Source organism: Gossypium hirsutum, chromosome A04, assembly GCF_007990345.1.
Source record: "Gossypium hirsutum isolate 1008001.06 chromosome A04, Gossypium_hirsutum_v2.1, whole genome shotgun sequence".
Classification (NCBI taxonomy): Eukaryota; Viridiplantae; Streptophyta; class Magnoliopsida; order Malvales; family Malvaceae; genus Gossypium; species Gossypium hirsutum.
Window position 1 is genome coordinate 84,790,985 of NC_053427.1, and position 13,048 is coordinate 84,804,032.

At 39.4% G+C, this 13,048-nt stretch overlaps 1 protein-coding gene across 1 annotated transcript; it reads left to right on the plus strand.

Annotated features, from left to right (window-relative positions):
• The first annotated feature begins 2,475 nt into the window (after positions 1-2,475).
• LOC121228109 (uncharacterized) lies at positions 2,476-3,849 on the plus strand. The gene has a single exon (XM_041111252.1). It carries the CDS (start codon positions 2,476-2,478, stop codon positions 3,847-3,849), a length of 1,374 nt encoding a protein of 457 aa, XP_040967186.1.
• The last annotated feature ends 9,199 nt before the right edge of the window (positions 3,850-13,048 follow it).

Consider the following 13,048-nt stretch of genomic DNA (forward strand, 5'->3'; position numbering starts at 1 on the left):
ATCGGCGAAAAAGAAAATTTCGAGAAGCTCAGGCACGAAACGAAGATTTGGAGAAGAGTCTGTCGAAGAGCAGAAACGAGCGAGGTGAACTAAAGGCTAGAGTGGCAAAACTCGAGAAGTCTCTGCATCAGTACCGAAACCGCAACACCGCAATAGAGCTAAGGGCAAGCTTGAGCCAGATAGAAGAGATGAAAGGAAAAATAGGAGAGTTAGAGGCATCACTACAGAACTGTGAGATGCAGATCCAGTTTTTCGAGGCAAATGATGATCGTTGGAAAGAGCAGCTTCACCATGCGCAGGACCAAGTCAGAAACAGAGATTACCTTATGGGGGAAGCCATAACCCACGTTCGGGAGGTAGCAGACTACTTACAAACTTTAGCGGTTCAAGCGGACATACTGAGCGTGAAGTATGAGTTGGAGTCGGATCGCGGACAAGAGTTGGCCTCATTGCTTAGAAAAATTAAGACTTTAAATGTTAGAGCGAAATTTTATTTGTAATTTGACTTTATGTAAAAGATTTTATTTTCGAGTGAAATTTTCTAAGGGCAATTGAATCAAAATTGATGCCTCCTTTACATTCATGCATTTGCATTACATCATATCATTATGCATTAAAGGCCATAAGAGTTTTCTAATTAATTAATTAAAAATTATTTCAGTAACCTGGAAACTAACGAAAACCAACCAACTACGCACTCCTAAGGTACAAGAAAAAAATCAATGGATAAGAGACTCGAGAAATTGGAGCAAATGCAAAAGGACATGCAAGAACAAATGCAGTCTCAGATAGAAGAGCAGCTAGCCAAGATTCAACGAGAGATGAAGGAGCAAATGATGGAGTCCCAGAGAGAAATGATGTCCCAGTTATCCAAATTGCTGTTGGGAGGAATGGATAAGGGAAAGGGCCCCATGGACCAAGTTGAGGAAACGAATGAAGATCTCCAATACCCCCTGGCTTTACTCTGACGCATGTATCGATGAAGCCCGAGATTGACCTACAAAAACCATCGGTCGCAATCATACCCCAGCAAGTTCAGGCTGGAGCTTCAATTCCGATGAACTTTCAAGCCGGCTCAGGCTCTAACTTTGTCAACAACCCGAACTATTCGCCCGTTCCCGACTTGGGTGAAGCTGCTGAAGAGGAAAAGGTGAGGATGGATTCGCAAAAACAATTAGAAGAACGTTGTAGATGGCTCGAGGAAAAATTCAAAGCCATGGAGAGCGCGGATCATCATCAAGGGATTGATGCCAAGGATCTGAGTCTGGTCCCAGATTTAGTCCTCCCCCCTAAATTCAAAATGCCTGAATTCGAGAAATATAATGGAACAAGTTGCCCTGAAGCCCACATCACCATGTTCTGTAGGCGAATGACGGGATATGTTAACAATGACCAGCTACTAATCCACTGCTTTCAAGATAGTCTGGTTGGAGCGGCATCTAAGTGGTATAATCAACTGAGCCGAGCCAAGATTAACTCATGGAAGGACCTGGCTCAGGCCTTTATGAAGCAATACAATCATGTGACGGACATTATCCCTGACAGAATCACTCTCCAGAATATGGAAAAAAAGTCAAATGAAAGCTTCAGACAGTATGCACAAAGGTGGAGAGAGGTGGCCATACAAGTTTAGCCGCCACTTCTAGAAAAGGAGACGACAATGCTCTTTATCAATACCTTGAAAGCCCCTTTTATCACCCATATGTTAGGAAACGCCACAAAAAGCTTCTCCGACATAGTGATGACGGGGGACATGATCGAGAATGCTGTGAGGAGCGGCAAAATAGAGTCGGGACAGAGTGCCAGAAAGTCGGCCCCAAGGAAAAGGGACAATGAAGTAAACAACACGAGCACATTCAACAAGGGGCAGTCCAAGTCAATTACCGTGAATCAACCCAAAACGGTGACTACCAATCAACAAAGCTCTGTAAGACAAGAATCCAATTCGAGAAAGAACACAGAAAGGCCACAATTCACCTCTATACCCATGAGATATAGGGAGTTGTACCAGAACCTGTTCAACGCTCATGTAGTATCCCCTTTCTACCCAGAGCCACTGCAGCCCCCGATCCCAAATGGTATGACACAAACGCCTAATGTGAATACTACGCGGGAATTATCGGGCACTCAATCGAGAATTGCACTGCGTTCAAGAAAGTAGTCGAAAGACTCATTAAGGTGGGGATTGTGAGATTTGATGACCCAGCCACGCCCAATGTAGCAGGAAACCCACTCCCCAATCATACCGACCAATGAGTGAATGGGATAAGTGAAAGCTTGAACAAGAAGACCAAATATGAGGTGGCAGAAGTTAGGACCCCGTTGAGGCGGGTATGGAAGGAGATGGCCAAGAGAGGATTGATTGTCTTGGACTAGAGGGAAGAATCCAAAGAAGAAAGAAACTACTGTGAGTTTCACGACAAGGTGGGGCATGAAATCCAAGATTGCGTGGAGTTCAGAGCCCTAGTATAAAACATGATGAACAATAAAGAAATTGAATTCTATGAAGAGAACGAAAACCCCGTAGAGGGAGATATATGTGCATCAGAGGGAGAATCGACGGCACAAAATCGAACGCCTAACTATCCCGTAGTGATTATTTTGAGACCAAAAAATAATGAAGCCGGAGTACAAATGCCCCCGAGGGTCATAATCCAAAGACCTGCAGTTTTCCCTTACAAAGACAGCAAAAAGGTCCCATGGAATTATGATTGCAGTGTGATGATGCTGGAAAAGGAGAGCCCTGTTGACGCTTCAAGAGGGGACCAAGGCAAGGGTTTCTATACACGTAGTAGGAGGCGTTACGATACGGCAAATGAGGAGGTGCAGCCCACAAAAGGAAAAGCCCAGGTGGTTGAGGAAATGAAGGGAAAAGTAACCAGACCTATTAATGAGCCAGTTAACGAAGAGGAGGCCAAGGAGTTTTTAAAATTCCTAAAGCATAGCGAATACAGCGTGGTGGAACAGCTACGTAAACAACCAGCTCGTATTTCGGTGTTGGCCTTACTTCTAAGCTCAGAAGTTCATCGTAGCGCGCTAATGAAGGTCTTAAACGAGACATACGTTGCCAATGACATATCCGTTAACAAGCTGGACCGTTTGGTGAACAACATAAGTGCCGAAAATTATATCTTCTTTAATGACGACGAAATACCACTCGGGGGCATGGGGTCGACTAAAACTTTGCATATCACCACGCGCTGTAAAGGGTACACGCTGCCAGACGTACTGATTGACAATGGGTCGGCTTTGAACGTCCTGCCTTTGACCACGCTGAATAGATTACCTATAGACAGCTCTCACATGAATGAGTGCCAGAACATCGTAAAAGCATTTGATGGCACGGAGAGAAAGGTGATGGGCAGAATCGAGGTACCTCTTCAGATTGGGCCAAACACATATGAGGTGGATTTCCTCGTAATGGACATCAAGCCCTCATACAATTGCTTGTTGGGAAGGCCCTGGATACATTCGGCTGGGGCAGTGTCTTCCTCGTTGCATCAGAAATTGAAGCTAGTATCGGAAGGAAGATTGATAACGATCAAGGCTGAGGAGGATATTATTGCAACTGTGAGCAATAATGCACCCTATTTGGAGACAGATGACGAAGCAATCGAATGCTCATTTCGATCTTTGGAATTTGTTAATGCGATGTTCATCGCCGAGGGAAGCAAAATTCTGGTGCCAAAATTGTCTAAAACCACGAGGATGAGCCTCCAGCTGACGATCGGAAGAGGGGCCCTACCCGGAAGGGGACTTGGGAGACATCTGCAAGGAAGGGTTAAAACGTCAATGCCGAAAGACAAGAGAGACCGCTTCGGTTTAGGATTTAAGCCGGATGCAAAATAAAAGAGAAGGAAGCTGGAAAAGAAGCAAGAAAGAAGAAGAACTCGATTAACGGGGAAGACAATTAAGTGGGAACTAATGACATTCCCCCATATATCGAAAACATTTGTGTCTGGGGGAATTATTCATCCCGAGAGAGACACACCAATGACGGAAGCTATAGAAGAAAGGCTGGAAAGCTTGGACATCAATGTCATATGCGAAGAGGAGACCGGAAGAGAGAATTTGTCGGGTATTTGCCTCTGCAAGCCTGGAAGTGTTCTGGACAACTAGACTGCAGAAGAGATTCCTGTAGCTTTTAGAACGGATTCAGAGTAATGTTCAAAACACACTTATTGCTCTAGGCCTAGGAGTAATAAGAATCTTTTATGAAATAGGCCGATGTTTAAAAACGACATTTTAATAAAATGTACGGTTATTATCATTTTTGAGCAAATGTTATCTCGTCCTTTCAATTCCATTCATAACCATACAAATGATTACTTTTGAATTCTTTTATTCTTGAAACATTCTTCTAAATATTCTTTCATTCGTCATTCATAATCATATCACATAAATAAATGTTTTAAATTCTTTTGATTCTTTGTATCTGCCTTCGTCTTCATAATAGATCCCCAGATATTAATGATACGAATGACACTGCTAGTGACTCAGAATTTCTTTTCGAGCAAGATGTGTATATAGATGATTCTCAGGATTTTGAAGATGACCAAGGCTGTAACCTATCTCATGATTTGTTAAAGATGGTAGAACAAGACGAGAAACAAATCCTACCTCACAAAGAATCAGTCGAAATTGTGAGTTTAGGAGAAGGACAAGAGGTGAAGATCGGAACATGTATCACCACGGAGATGAAGCGAGACCTCATTGAATTACTTCAAGAATTCAAAGATGTCTTCGCATGGTCATACCAAGATATGCCCGGGTTGGACACTGACATCGTGGTGCATCGACTCCCCATAAAAGAAGAGTGTAAGCCTGTTCAGCAAAAACTCTGAAGAACGAGGCTCGACGTTTTGCTAAAAATAAAAGAAGAAGTTCGAAAGCAGTTTGATGCTGGATTCCTGAAGGTGGTAAAATACTCAGATTGGGTAGCCAACATCGTCCCTGTCCCTAAGAAAGATGGAAAAGTGCGAATGTGTGTGGACTACAGAGATTTGAATAAAGCCATCCCAAAAGATAATTTCCCACTACCTCATATCGACACCCTAGTGGACAACACGGCGGGACACTCACTGTTTTCATTTATAGATGGTTTTTTGGGATATAACCAGATTAAGATGCATCCTGAAGATATGGAGAAAACCACATTTGTAACTATGTGGGGCACGTTCTGCTACAAGGTGATGCCGTTTGGACTGAAGAATGCGGGGGCAACTTATCAAAGAGCCATGGTAACCCTTTTTCACGACATGATGCATAAAGAATTCGAGGTCTATGTTGATGACATGATAGCTAAATCTTGAACAGAGAAGGAGCACATACAAGTCCTGGGGAAATTGTTCTTGAGGTTGAGGAAGTTTCAGCTAAAACTCAACCCCGCCAAATGTACCTTTAGAGCCAAGTCTGGAAAGTTGCTCGGATTAGTGGTTAGTGAGAAAGGGATCGAGATTGATCCAGACAAAGTTAAAGCCATACAAGAGCTATCCCCCCCGCGCACTCAGAAAGAAGTTCGAGGCTTTCTAGGAAGATTAAATTACATTACTCGGTTCATTTCACAACTGACCAAGAAATGTGACCCTGTCTTTCGCCTCCTTAAGAAACATAACCCAGGTGAATGGAATGAAGAATGCCAAAGGGATTTCGACAAGGTCAAACAGTATTTATCCAACGTCCCGGTGCTGATGCCACCTAACCCCGATAAGCCGTTGATACTATATTTGGCAGTATTTGAGAACTCCATGGGATGTGTATTGGGTCAGCATGACGAGTCGGGGAGGAAAGAAAAAGCTGTTTACTATCTCAGTAAAAAGTTCACGGAATGTGAGGTAAGGTACCCGCCGATAGAGAAGTTGTGTTGTGCCCTAATTTGGACAACCTAAAGACTGAGGCAGTATATGTTATATCACACCACTTGGCTTATCTCAAAATTGGACCCCTTAAAGTACATGATGGAGTCAATAGCTTTGAATGGAAGGATGGCCCGATGGCAGATTCTACATTCTGAATTCGACATAGTCTATGTGAACTAGAAAGCAGTAAAAAGAAGTGCAATAGTAGATTTTCTGGCCAGTAGAGCCTTGGAAGACTACGAGCCTTTGAACTTTGACTTCCCGAATGAAGACCTAATGTGTGTTGCTACCATTGAAGAAGGTGCCCTGGAAGAACTTCCTTGGAAATTAAACTTCGATGGGGCGTCAAATGCTGTGGGCAATGGAATCGGGGTTGTCTTGGTATCCCCAAATGGAGATCATTATCTATTCACTAGTAAATTAGATTTTGATTGTACGAATAACATGGCGGAATACGAGGCGTGTATCATGAGAGTCCGTGCAGCTATAGAATGCAAGATTAAAGTGCTAGAGGTGTATGGAGATTCTGCGCTAGTGATTTATCAACTCAAAGGAGAATGAGATACTAGAGACCCCAAGTTAATCGATTATCAAAAGCTGGTCCTGGAATTGGTTAAAGAGTTTGATGACATTACCTTCCACTACCTTCCATGAGACGAAAATCAGATGACTGATGCTTTGGCTACCTTAGCCTCCATGATCAAGGTGAACAAACAAGAAGATGTCAAACCCATCTGGATGAGTATTTATGAAACTCTGGCCCACTGTTATAATATTGAAGAAGATGAAGAGAGAGATGATCACCCTTGGTATCACGATATATTGCAATACATGAAAAATTGTGAATACCCGGACCAGGCAAGCGAGAATGACAAAAGAACGCTAAGAAGATTGGCTATCGACTATGTCTTAGATGGAGATATCCTATACAAAAGAAGAAAGGATCAAGTGCTACTAAGATGTGTAGATGCTGTAGAGGCTAAGAAAATCTTGGAAGAAGTCCATGAAGGAGTCTGTGGGACACATGCTAATGGCTTTACAATGACCAGGCAAATTATGAGATTCGGGTACTATTGGTCCACCATGGAAGGAGACTGTGTCAATTACGCTAAGAGATGTCATAAGTGTCAAATCTACGGAGACAAAATTCATGTGCCTCCTTCACCGCTGCATGTCATGGTTTCTCAATAGCCATTCTCTATGTGGGGCATGGATGTGATTGGACCAATATCGCCGAAAGCTTCCAATGGGCATCAGTTCATTTTCGCGGTTATCGACTACTTCACCAAATGGGTAGAAGCCGCTTCGTATGCTAGTGTGACCAAGTCGACAGTGAGCAAGTTTCTGAAAAAGGAGATTATATGACGATATGAAATGCCAGAAAGGATTATATCTGATAATGCATTAAACTTGAACAATAGTATGATAGCGAAAGTCTGCAGTCAATTCAAGATCAGACATCACAACTCGTCACCATATCGCCCAAAGATGAACGGGGCAGTGGAAGCGGCCAATAAAAACATTAAGAAAATTGTGGGGAAGATGACCGAAACCTACAGAGACTGGCATGAGAAGTTACCATTTGCCCTCTTTGCTTATCGAACGTCAGTTAGAACTTCAACTGGGGCAACCCCTTTCTCTTTGGTCTACGGAATGGAAGCGGTGTTGCCAATCGAAGTCGAGATCCCGTCTCTTCGAGTGTTGTCAGAGTTAAAGTTAGAAGAAGCTGAATGGATCCAGTCTCGATATGATCAATTGAACCTAATTGAGGAAAAGAGGTTAAGATCTATCCGTCATGGTCAGATGTACCAAAAGCGAATGATGCGGGCTTATAACAAAAAGGTTCGCCCTAGAGAATTCCACGAGGGAGACCTGCTTTTGAAAAAGATCCTTCCCATATAGAAGGACTTTCGAGGGAAATGGATGCCTAATTGGGAAGGGCCTTACGTGGTGAAGAAAGCTTTCTCTAGAGGAGCATTGATTCTAGCCGAGATGGACGGTAGAAACTTGCCCAATCCTGTAAACTCGGATTCGGTCAAGAAGTATTTCACCTGAAGAAAGGGCGGCCAGAGTGAAAACCCGCAAAGGGCGCTCTGAATTCGCAAAAAAAAAAAAGAAAGAGGCAAATGTGAAAACCCGCAAAGGGCACTTTGGAACCAAAAGGGCCTTTGAGTTGAAAACCCGAAAACGGGAAGCTCAAATTTTGAATATGGGGCATATGACAGTCTTGTCCTCCCGAAATTAGCAAGACAGAAGAATATTACACCCTGGAGCATCAACAAAAGACGCGGGATCTCCTGAACACACATTTGGTTCGAATGAGCCTTTGAGAAACTAGAATAGTGAAGCTCGTGCTGCGATATCTGGGGCACATTTTCCTCATTTTATTTTGAGCCTTACCAGATTTGTTGTCTTGTTTAATGTATTCACTTCAAGTTTTGCTCAATAAAATTCCATCTTGTCCATTATGATAATCTCTTTCGAGCATTTTTTTGTTGAAATCACGATTTTTGGACTTCTAACATTCATATAAAAGAGGTTACGCATATTACTCTGGAAAGTTTCTAAACAGTACAAGGACCTGAAGCAGGGCCACTAGGTAGAATTAACCAGACTCAAAAGCGGGAAACATTGGAGAAAGAATAGTCCAAGTTGTGACTATTTCTTTGAATCTTCTATCAAAGATAACGACTAAGCAGGAAGACACGATAGTGCATCGATGATAGAACCCGGATGAACTATTAGCAACGATACATTAAACATTTAAAAAGAAACCACTCTCATGATATTTATACATTCGTAATCATTCATTTAGTTAGGAGCATTTGGCTCATTCGAGTCATGGCATCCTAATCATTAGGCATAAACTCATATGCATTATACAGGTTAAGTCCTTCAAGGGACAATGAAGATCGATGTGCCTTTATCCCCTAAACAGTAGGGTAACATGCTAAAGCATAGTAGATCTAACCTTCCTTGAAACAGATAACAGATTTGGCGTCTCTGTAACGGCGGAGAGCAGATCGAAGATGATTTGGCATCTCTGTAGCGGCGGAGAGCAGATCGAAGATAACAGATTTGGCATCTCTGTAGTGGCAGAGAACAGATCAAAGATAACAGATTTGGCATCTCTGTAGCGGCGGAGAGCAGATCGAAGATAACAGATTTGGCGTCTCTGTAGCGACGGAGAGCAGATCGAAGATAGCAGATTTGGCGTCTCTGTAGCGGCAGAGAGCAGATCGAAGATAACAGATTTGACATCTCCGTAGCGGTGGAGAGCAGATCGAAGATAACAGATTTGGCGTCTCTGTAGCGGCGGAGAGCAGATCGAAGATGATTTGGCATCTCTGTAGCGGCAGAGAACAGATCGAAGATAACAGATTTGGCGTCTTTGTAGCAGCAGAGAGCAGATCGAAGATAACAGATTTGGCGTCTCTGTAGCGGCGGAGAGCAGATCGAAGGTAACAGATTTGGCGTCTCTGTAGCGGCAGAGAGCAGATCGAAAATAACAGATCGGTGTTCTTGAGTTTTCAGGAAGCAAGTTGAAGATAGCAAATTTAACACTCCTAAAGACATCAGAATACGTTTAGGGAAGATGAGGAGCAAGATTTTGAGATTTAACCAGACCGGGCAAATTTGGTCCTTTTTATAGTCTTTGCTCCATTCTCGTTACACGACAATGAGCAAAGAGGGGTAGCTGTAAGGCCCAAACTTTGCCCGAGGCCCAATAAACCAAATAAATAAATACAATACCCAATTACAGCCCAAATATTAAAACCCTAAAAGCCCAATTAACCCACAACCTTAACTAATTTTTAGTAAAAAAAAAGAGAAAAAAAAACCTAGCCACCTCCACTTGCTCCACTTACACTTGCAAAAGTCAAAAGAAGAAAAAACAAAAAAAGGGGCAGAAAAGAAGCAAGAAAACAAGGAAATAGATAATAGCAAATCCATGGTATTTCGGCTATAAAGACTGAAATCCCGAATTTTTTTCGGTACAAGAACAAGAATATTGTAAAAGGGGGGGATTTTTTTGATAAAAAAAAGAGATTGAAGAAAAAAAGTGTAATCTCTCTGAAGATTTTTCTTTAAAAAAAACAGCAAGCAATAGAAAAAAAAAAGATAATAACAAAGCCATCAAAAAAAAGAAGAAGTGCAAACCGGCATAAGGTTTTTTTTCTTTTTTATTTTATTATTCGAATCCATTTCTTCTCATTCATGTATTAAAATATATCAAGGTATATATATAAGAAATATAAAAAAAAACCTTTTTGAAATTTCCGACCACCGTGCGCGGTGGCCGGCGGCGGAGGATGGCGGCGGACGGAGCCGGAGTTTGGTCGGAGGGAGAAGGCCTTAAGAGAGTTTGAGAGAAAGGGGTTAGTTTTTTTTTATGAAATGGGAAAAATGAGTTTTTTTTTAGGAATTTTGACTTATATAGCCCCATCAAAACGATGTCGTTTTGGGTTTAAGCCACTAATGCCAAAACGACGTCGTTTTGGCTCTTAACCCATGGCCGACCCTCGACCCGGCCCGCTCTAACTTCAGGATCCGCGTGTTTTCATTGGAGGGGCTATTTGCGCGTTTAGCCCCTCCGCTTTTTATTACTTTGCAATTAAATTATTTTTTATTTTTAATTTGGCACCAAAATTTGTCACAATTTTCAATTTAATCCTAGCTGATGCTGTGCATTTTATAAAGGGGGTTATTGCACTTTAGGCCCTCTGTTGTTTCACGTGCATTTAAATAGGCCCTTTTCTTTTTTTTTAAATTTGCCCCAAAACTTCGTTTTTAATTCGAATTTTAAAATTTTAAAATTTTAAAATTTTAAAATCGAGGAATGGTTTCAACATTCACCATGGGCCAATCACCTTTTTCTCTACCTGAAAATTGGCAGTCGAGGTCAACTATATATGTAATTCAATCAAATCAATTTTATTCGGGTGAATTTAAGTTTTTTTTTTTAAAACTAATCACAGGTTTTATTTTATTTTATTTGAATCATCAAATTTAAGACTAATCAAAGTCTTTTTTATTTATTTGAATAATGTAAATATATATCCATTCGAAAATGCTGATAGATGTTTAGTTTCTTATGTTTTAGAACAATAACTGCAGAATTTATTGTCCAATTGATTGCAAATGATAGAATGACATTATTATGGAATCGTTGATTGAGCCTTATTTTAATTGATATGAGTATTGTTATCAATGTGAAAGAATTATAAAATGCTGACAATGTGGTGGAATAGGCTTGCTATACAATTGTTAAATCAAATAAGAATTTCATTAATATTTTTTTTTGTAAATTTGTTGGGATTTGTGTTTTGATTTTGTGATGGTTTATTTGTAAATTTTTATATAGATTGAATAAATAAATATTTTTGAATGATTATTTGATTTTTTTGCATGATGTTTTTAGATGTTGTTTTTATGTAAAACAAAATGTATAAACAAATATTTGTTCATTGGTTACTTAAAAGTTAATTAATATTAAGTTGTATAAACAAATATTTTTTGCATGATGTTTTTATATGATATTTTACTGAAATGATTCCATGATTACATAATATTGTAATTAATAAACGAATAATCAAAACTTAATTACAGATTATTTGAGCCCTAATTATATCCAATTAGTCCTTTTGTTAGTTCGACATAACCCAAAACGGGTTGGATATAGAACCGATACTTTGAAACGAATGAAAATGATGATTAAGATAAATATATTGTATATATTAGTATCCGTAATGAATGCGTTTTTTAGCTTAAGTACAAAAGACGACTTAGAAATTAAATTAAATTATTCAAATTGTTATTTTCTTGATTGAAATTAAATAATTGAAATTCAAAGTGGAAATTAAATTAATTAGTCATCACAATTTTATTAACGATGTATTTAAATATATTTATCTTTAATAAAATTAGAATTAGATTGAGAAAATAATTTAATTGAGCAGATTAACTAAATTAATTAGATAATATTTTGGAAAATAAAAAAGTAGTTATTAAGTCGTTAAATTATAAGTGATAGTTAAATGTCTAGATAGCATAAACACGCATCCGTTATTTATATTTTCATTGTAAATATAAACTTTCAAGTAACTTATGCATGAAATGAGTCCACTTACAATAATGGAATATGACCATAAGTCATTTGTTCGAGACAAATTAATTTATATTACTAGCATAAGTAATGATAATTTTCATTATGAAAAATATAATGGTGATCATGAGATAAAAAGGGATCAAATCAGATTAATGGATATCCCTTGAGGTAACAAACAAGGTCATTAGACTAAAGTTAAAAATAAATAACTTTGGTAATGACGTATAATAGAGAGTTTAGTTATAATATTTTTAGTAAATTGACTCCATGATTAAATAATTATGTAATTAATAGGCAAAGCATTGGAACTTAATTACAAATTAATTTAACCCTAATTATATATTTCCAATCACCCCTTTCGCCAGTTCACTATTACTTTGAATGGATTGCACGGAAAATGTAACACTCCTCGCCCATATCCCTTACCGGAACAGGGTTTGAGGTGTTACCCGACTTAAACTCAGTCAATCACACAAAAATCGTGCTGAAAAATTTCAATCAATTTAAAACTTTTCTTTTCACATGCAATCTATCCCATATATGAGCTTACGAGGTCCAAAACATTAAAACCCTATACATGCCATAGACTCGAAATACTAGGATTTACTTACACCGATAATGTGAGCTCGACAGTGTGATAATATTTCCGGCGAACTCCAACCCGAGTAGGTAACTGAAGTCAACAATCTATAAAACAGAGGAATGTAACAATGGAGTAAACTTTCATAAGCTTAGTAAGTCTTAAGCAATGCAAACAAATAAACGCAATTATACTTCGATTATTCAATTTCTTAAGTGGCCATATTCCAGGTATATTGCCATCTGGCCGAATACACACAAACACATAATGCACGTTCAGCATTCTTATCACACTTAATCTAAATTCGTATAACATAATTAAATCGAATACTTTCACATACTTTCACACCCTGACCCGGTGTATCATGATCATATATATAGTTATAACATTTATTCACGTATGTATCACAATGCATGCTTATGATTCATTGCAGATCAAACTCACATATGAGTACATAATGCGTACCTAGCCTACTTAACGTACTGAATGTATTCATTTGTC

Bases quoted from the DNA above. Each gene is read 5' to 3' on its own strand.
- LOC121228109 (XM_041111252.1), top strand. From the start codon at position 2,476: ATGATGAACAATAAAGAAATTGAATTCTATGAAGAGAACGAAAACCCC.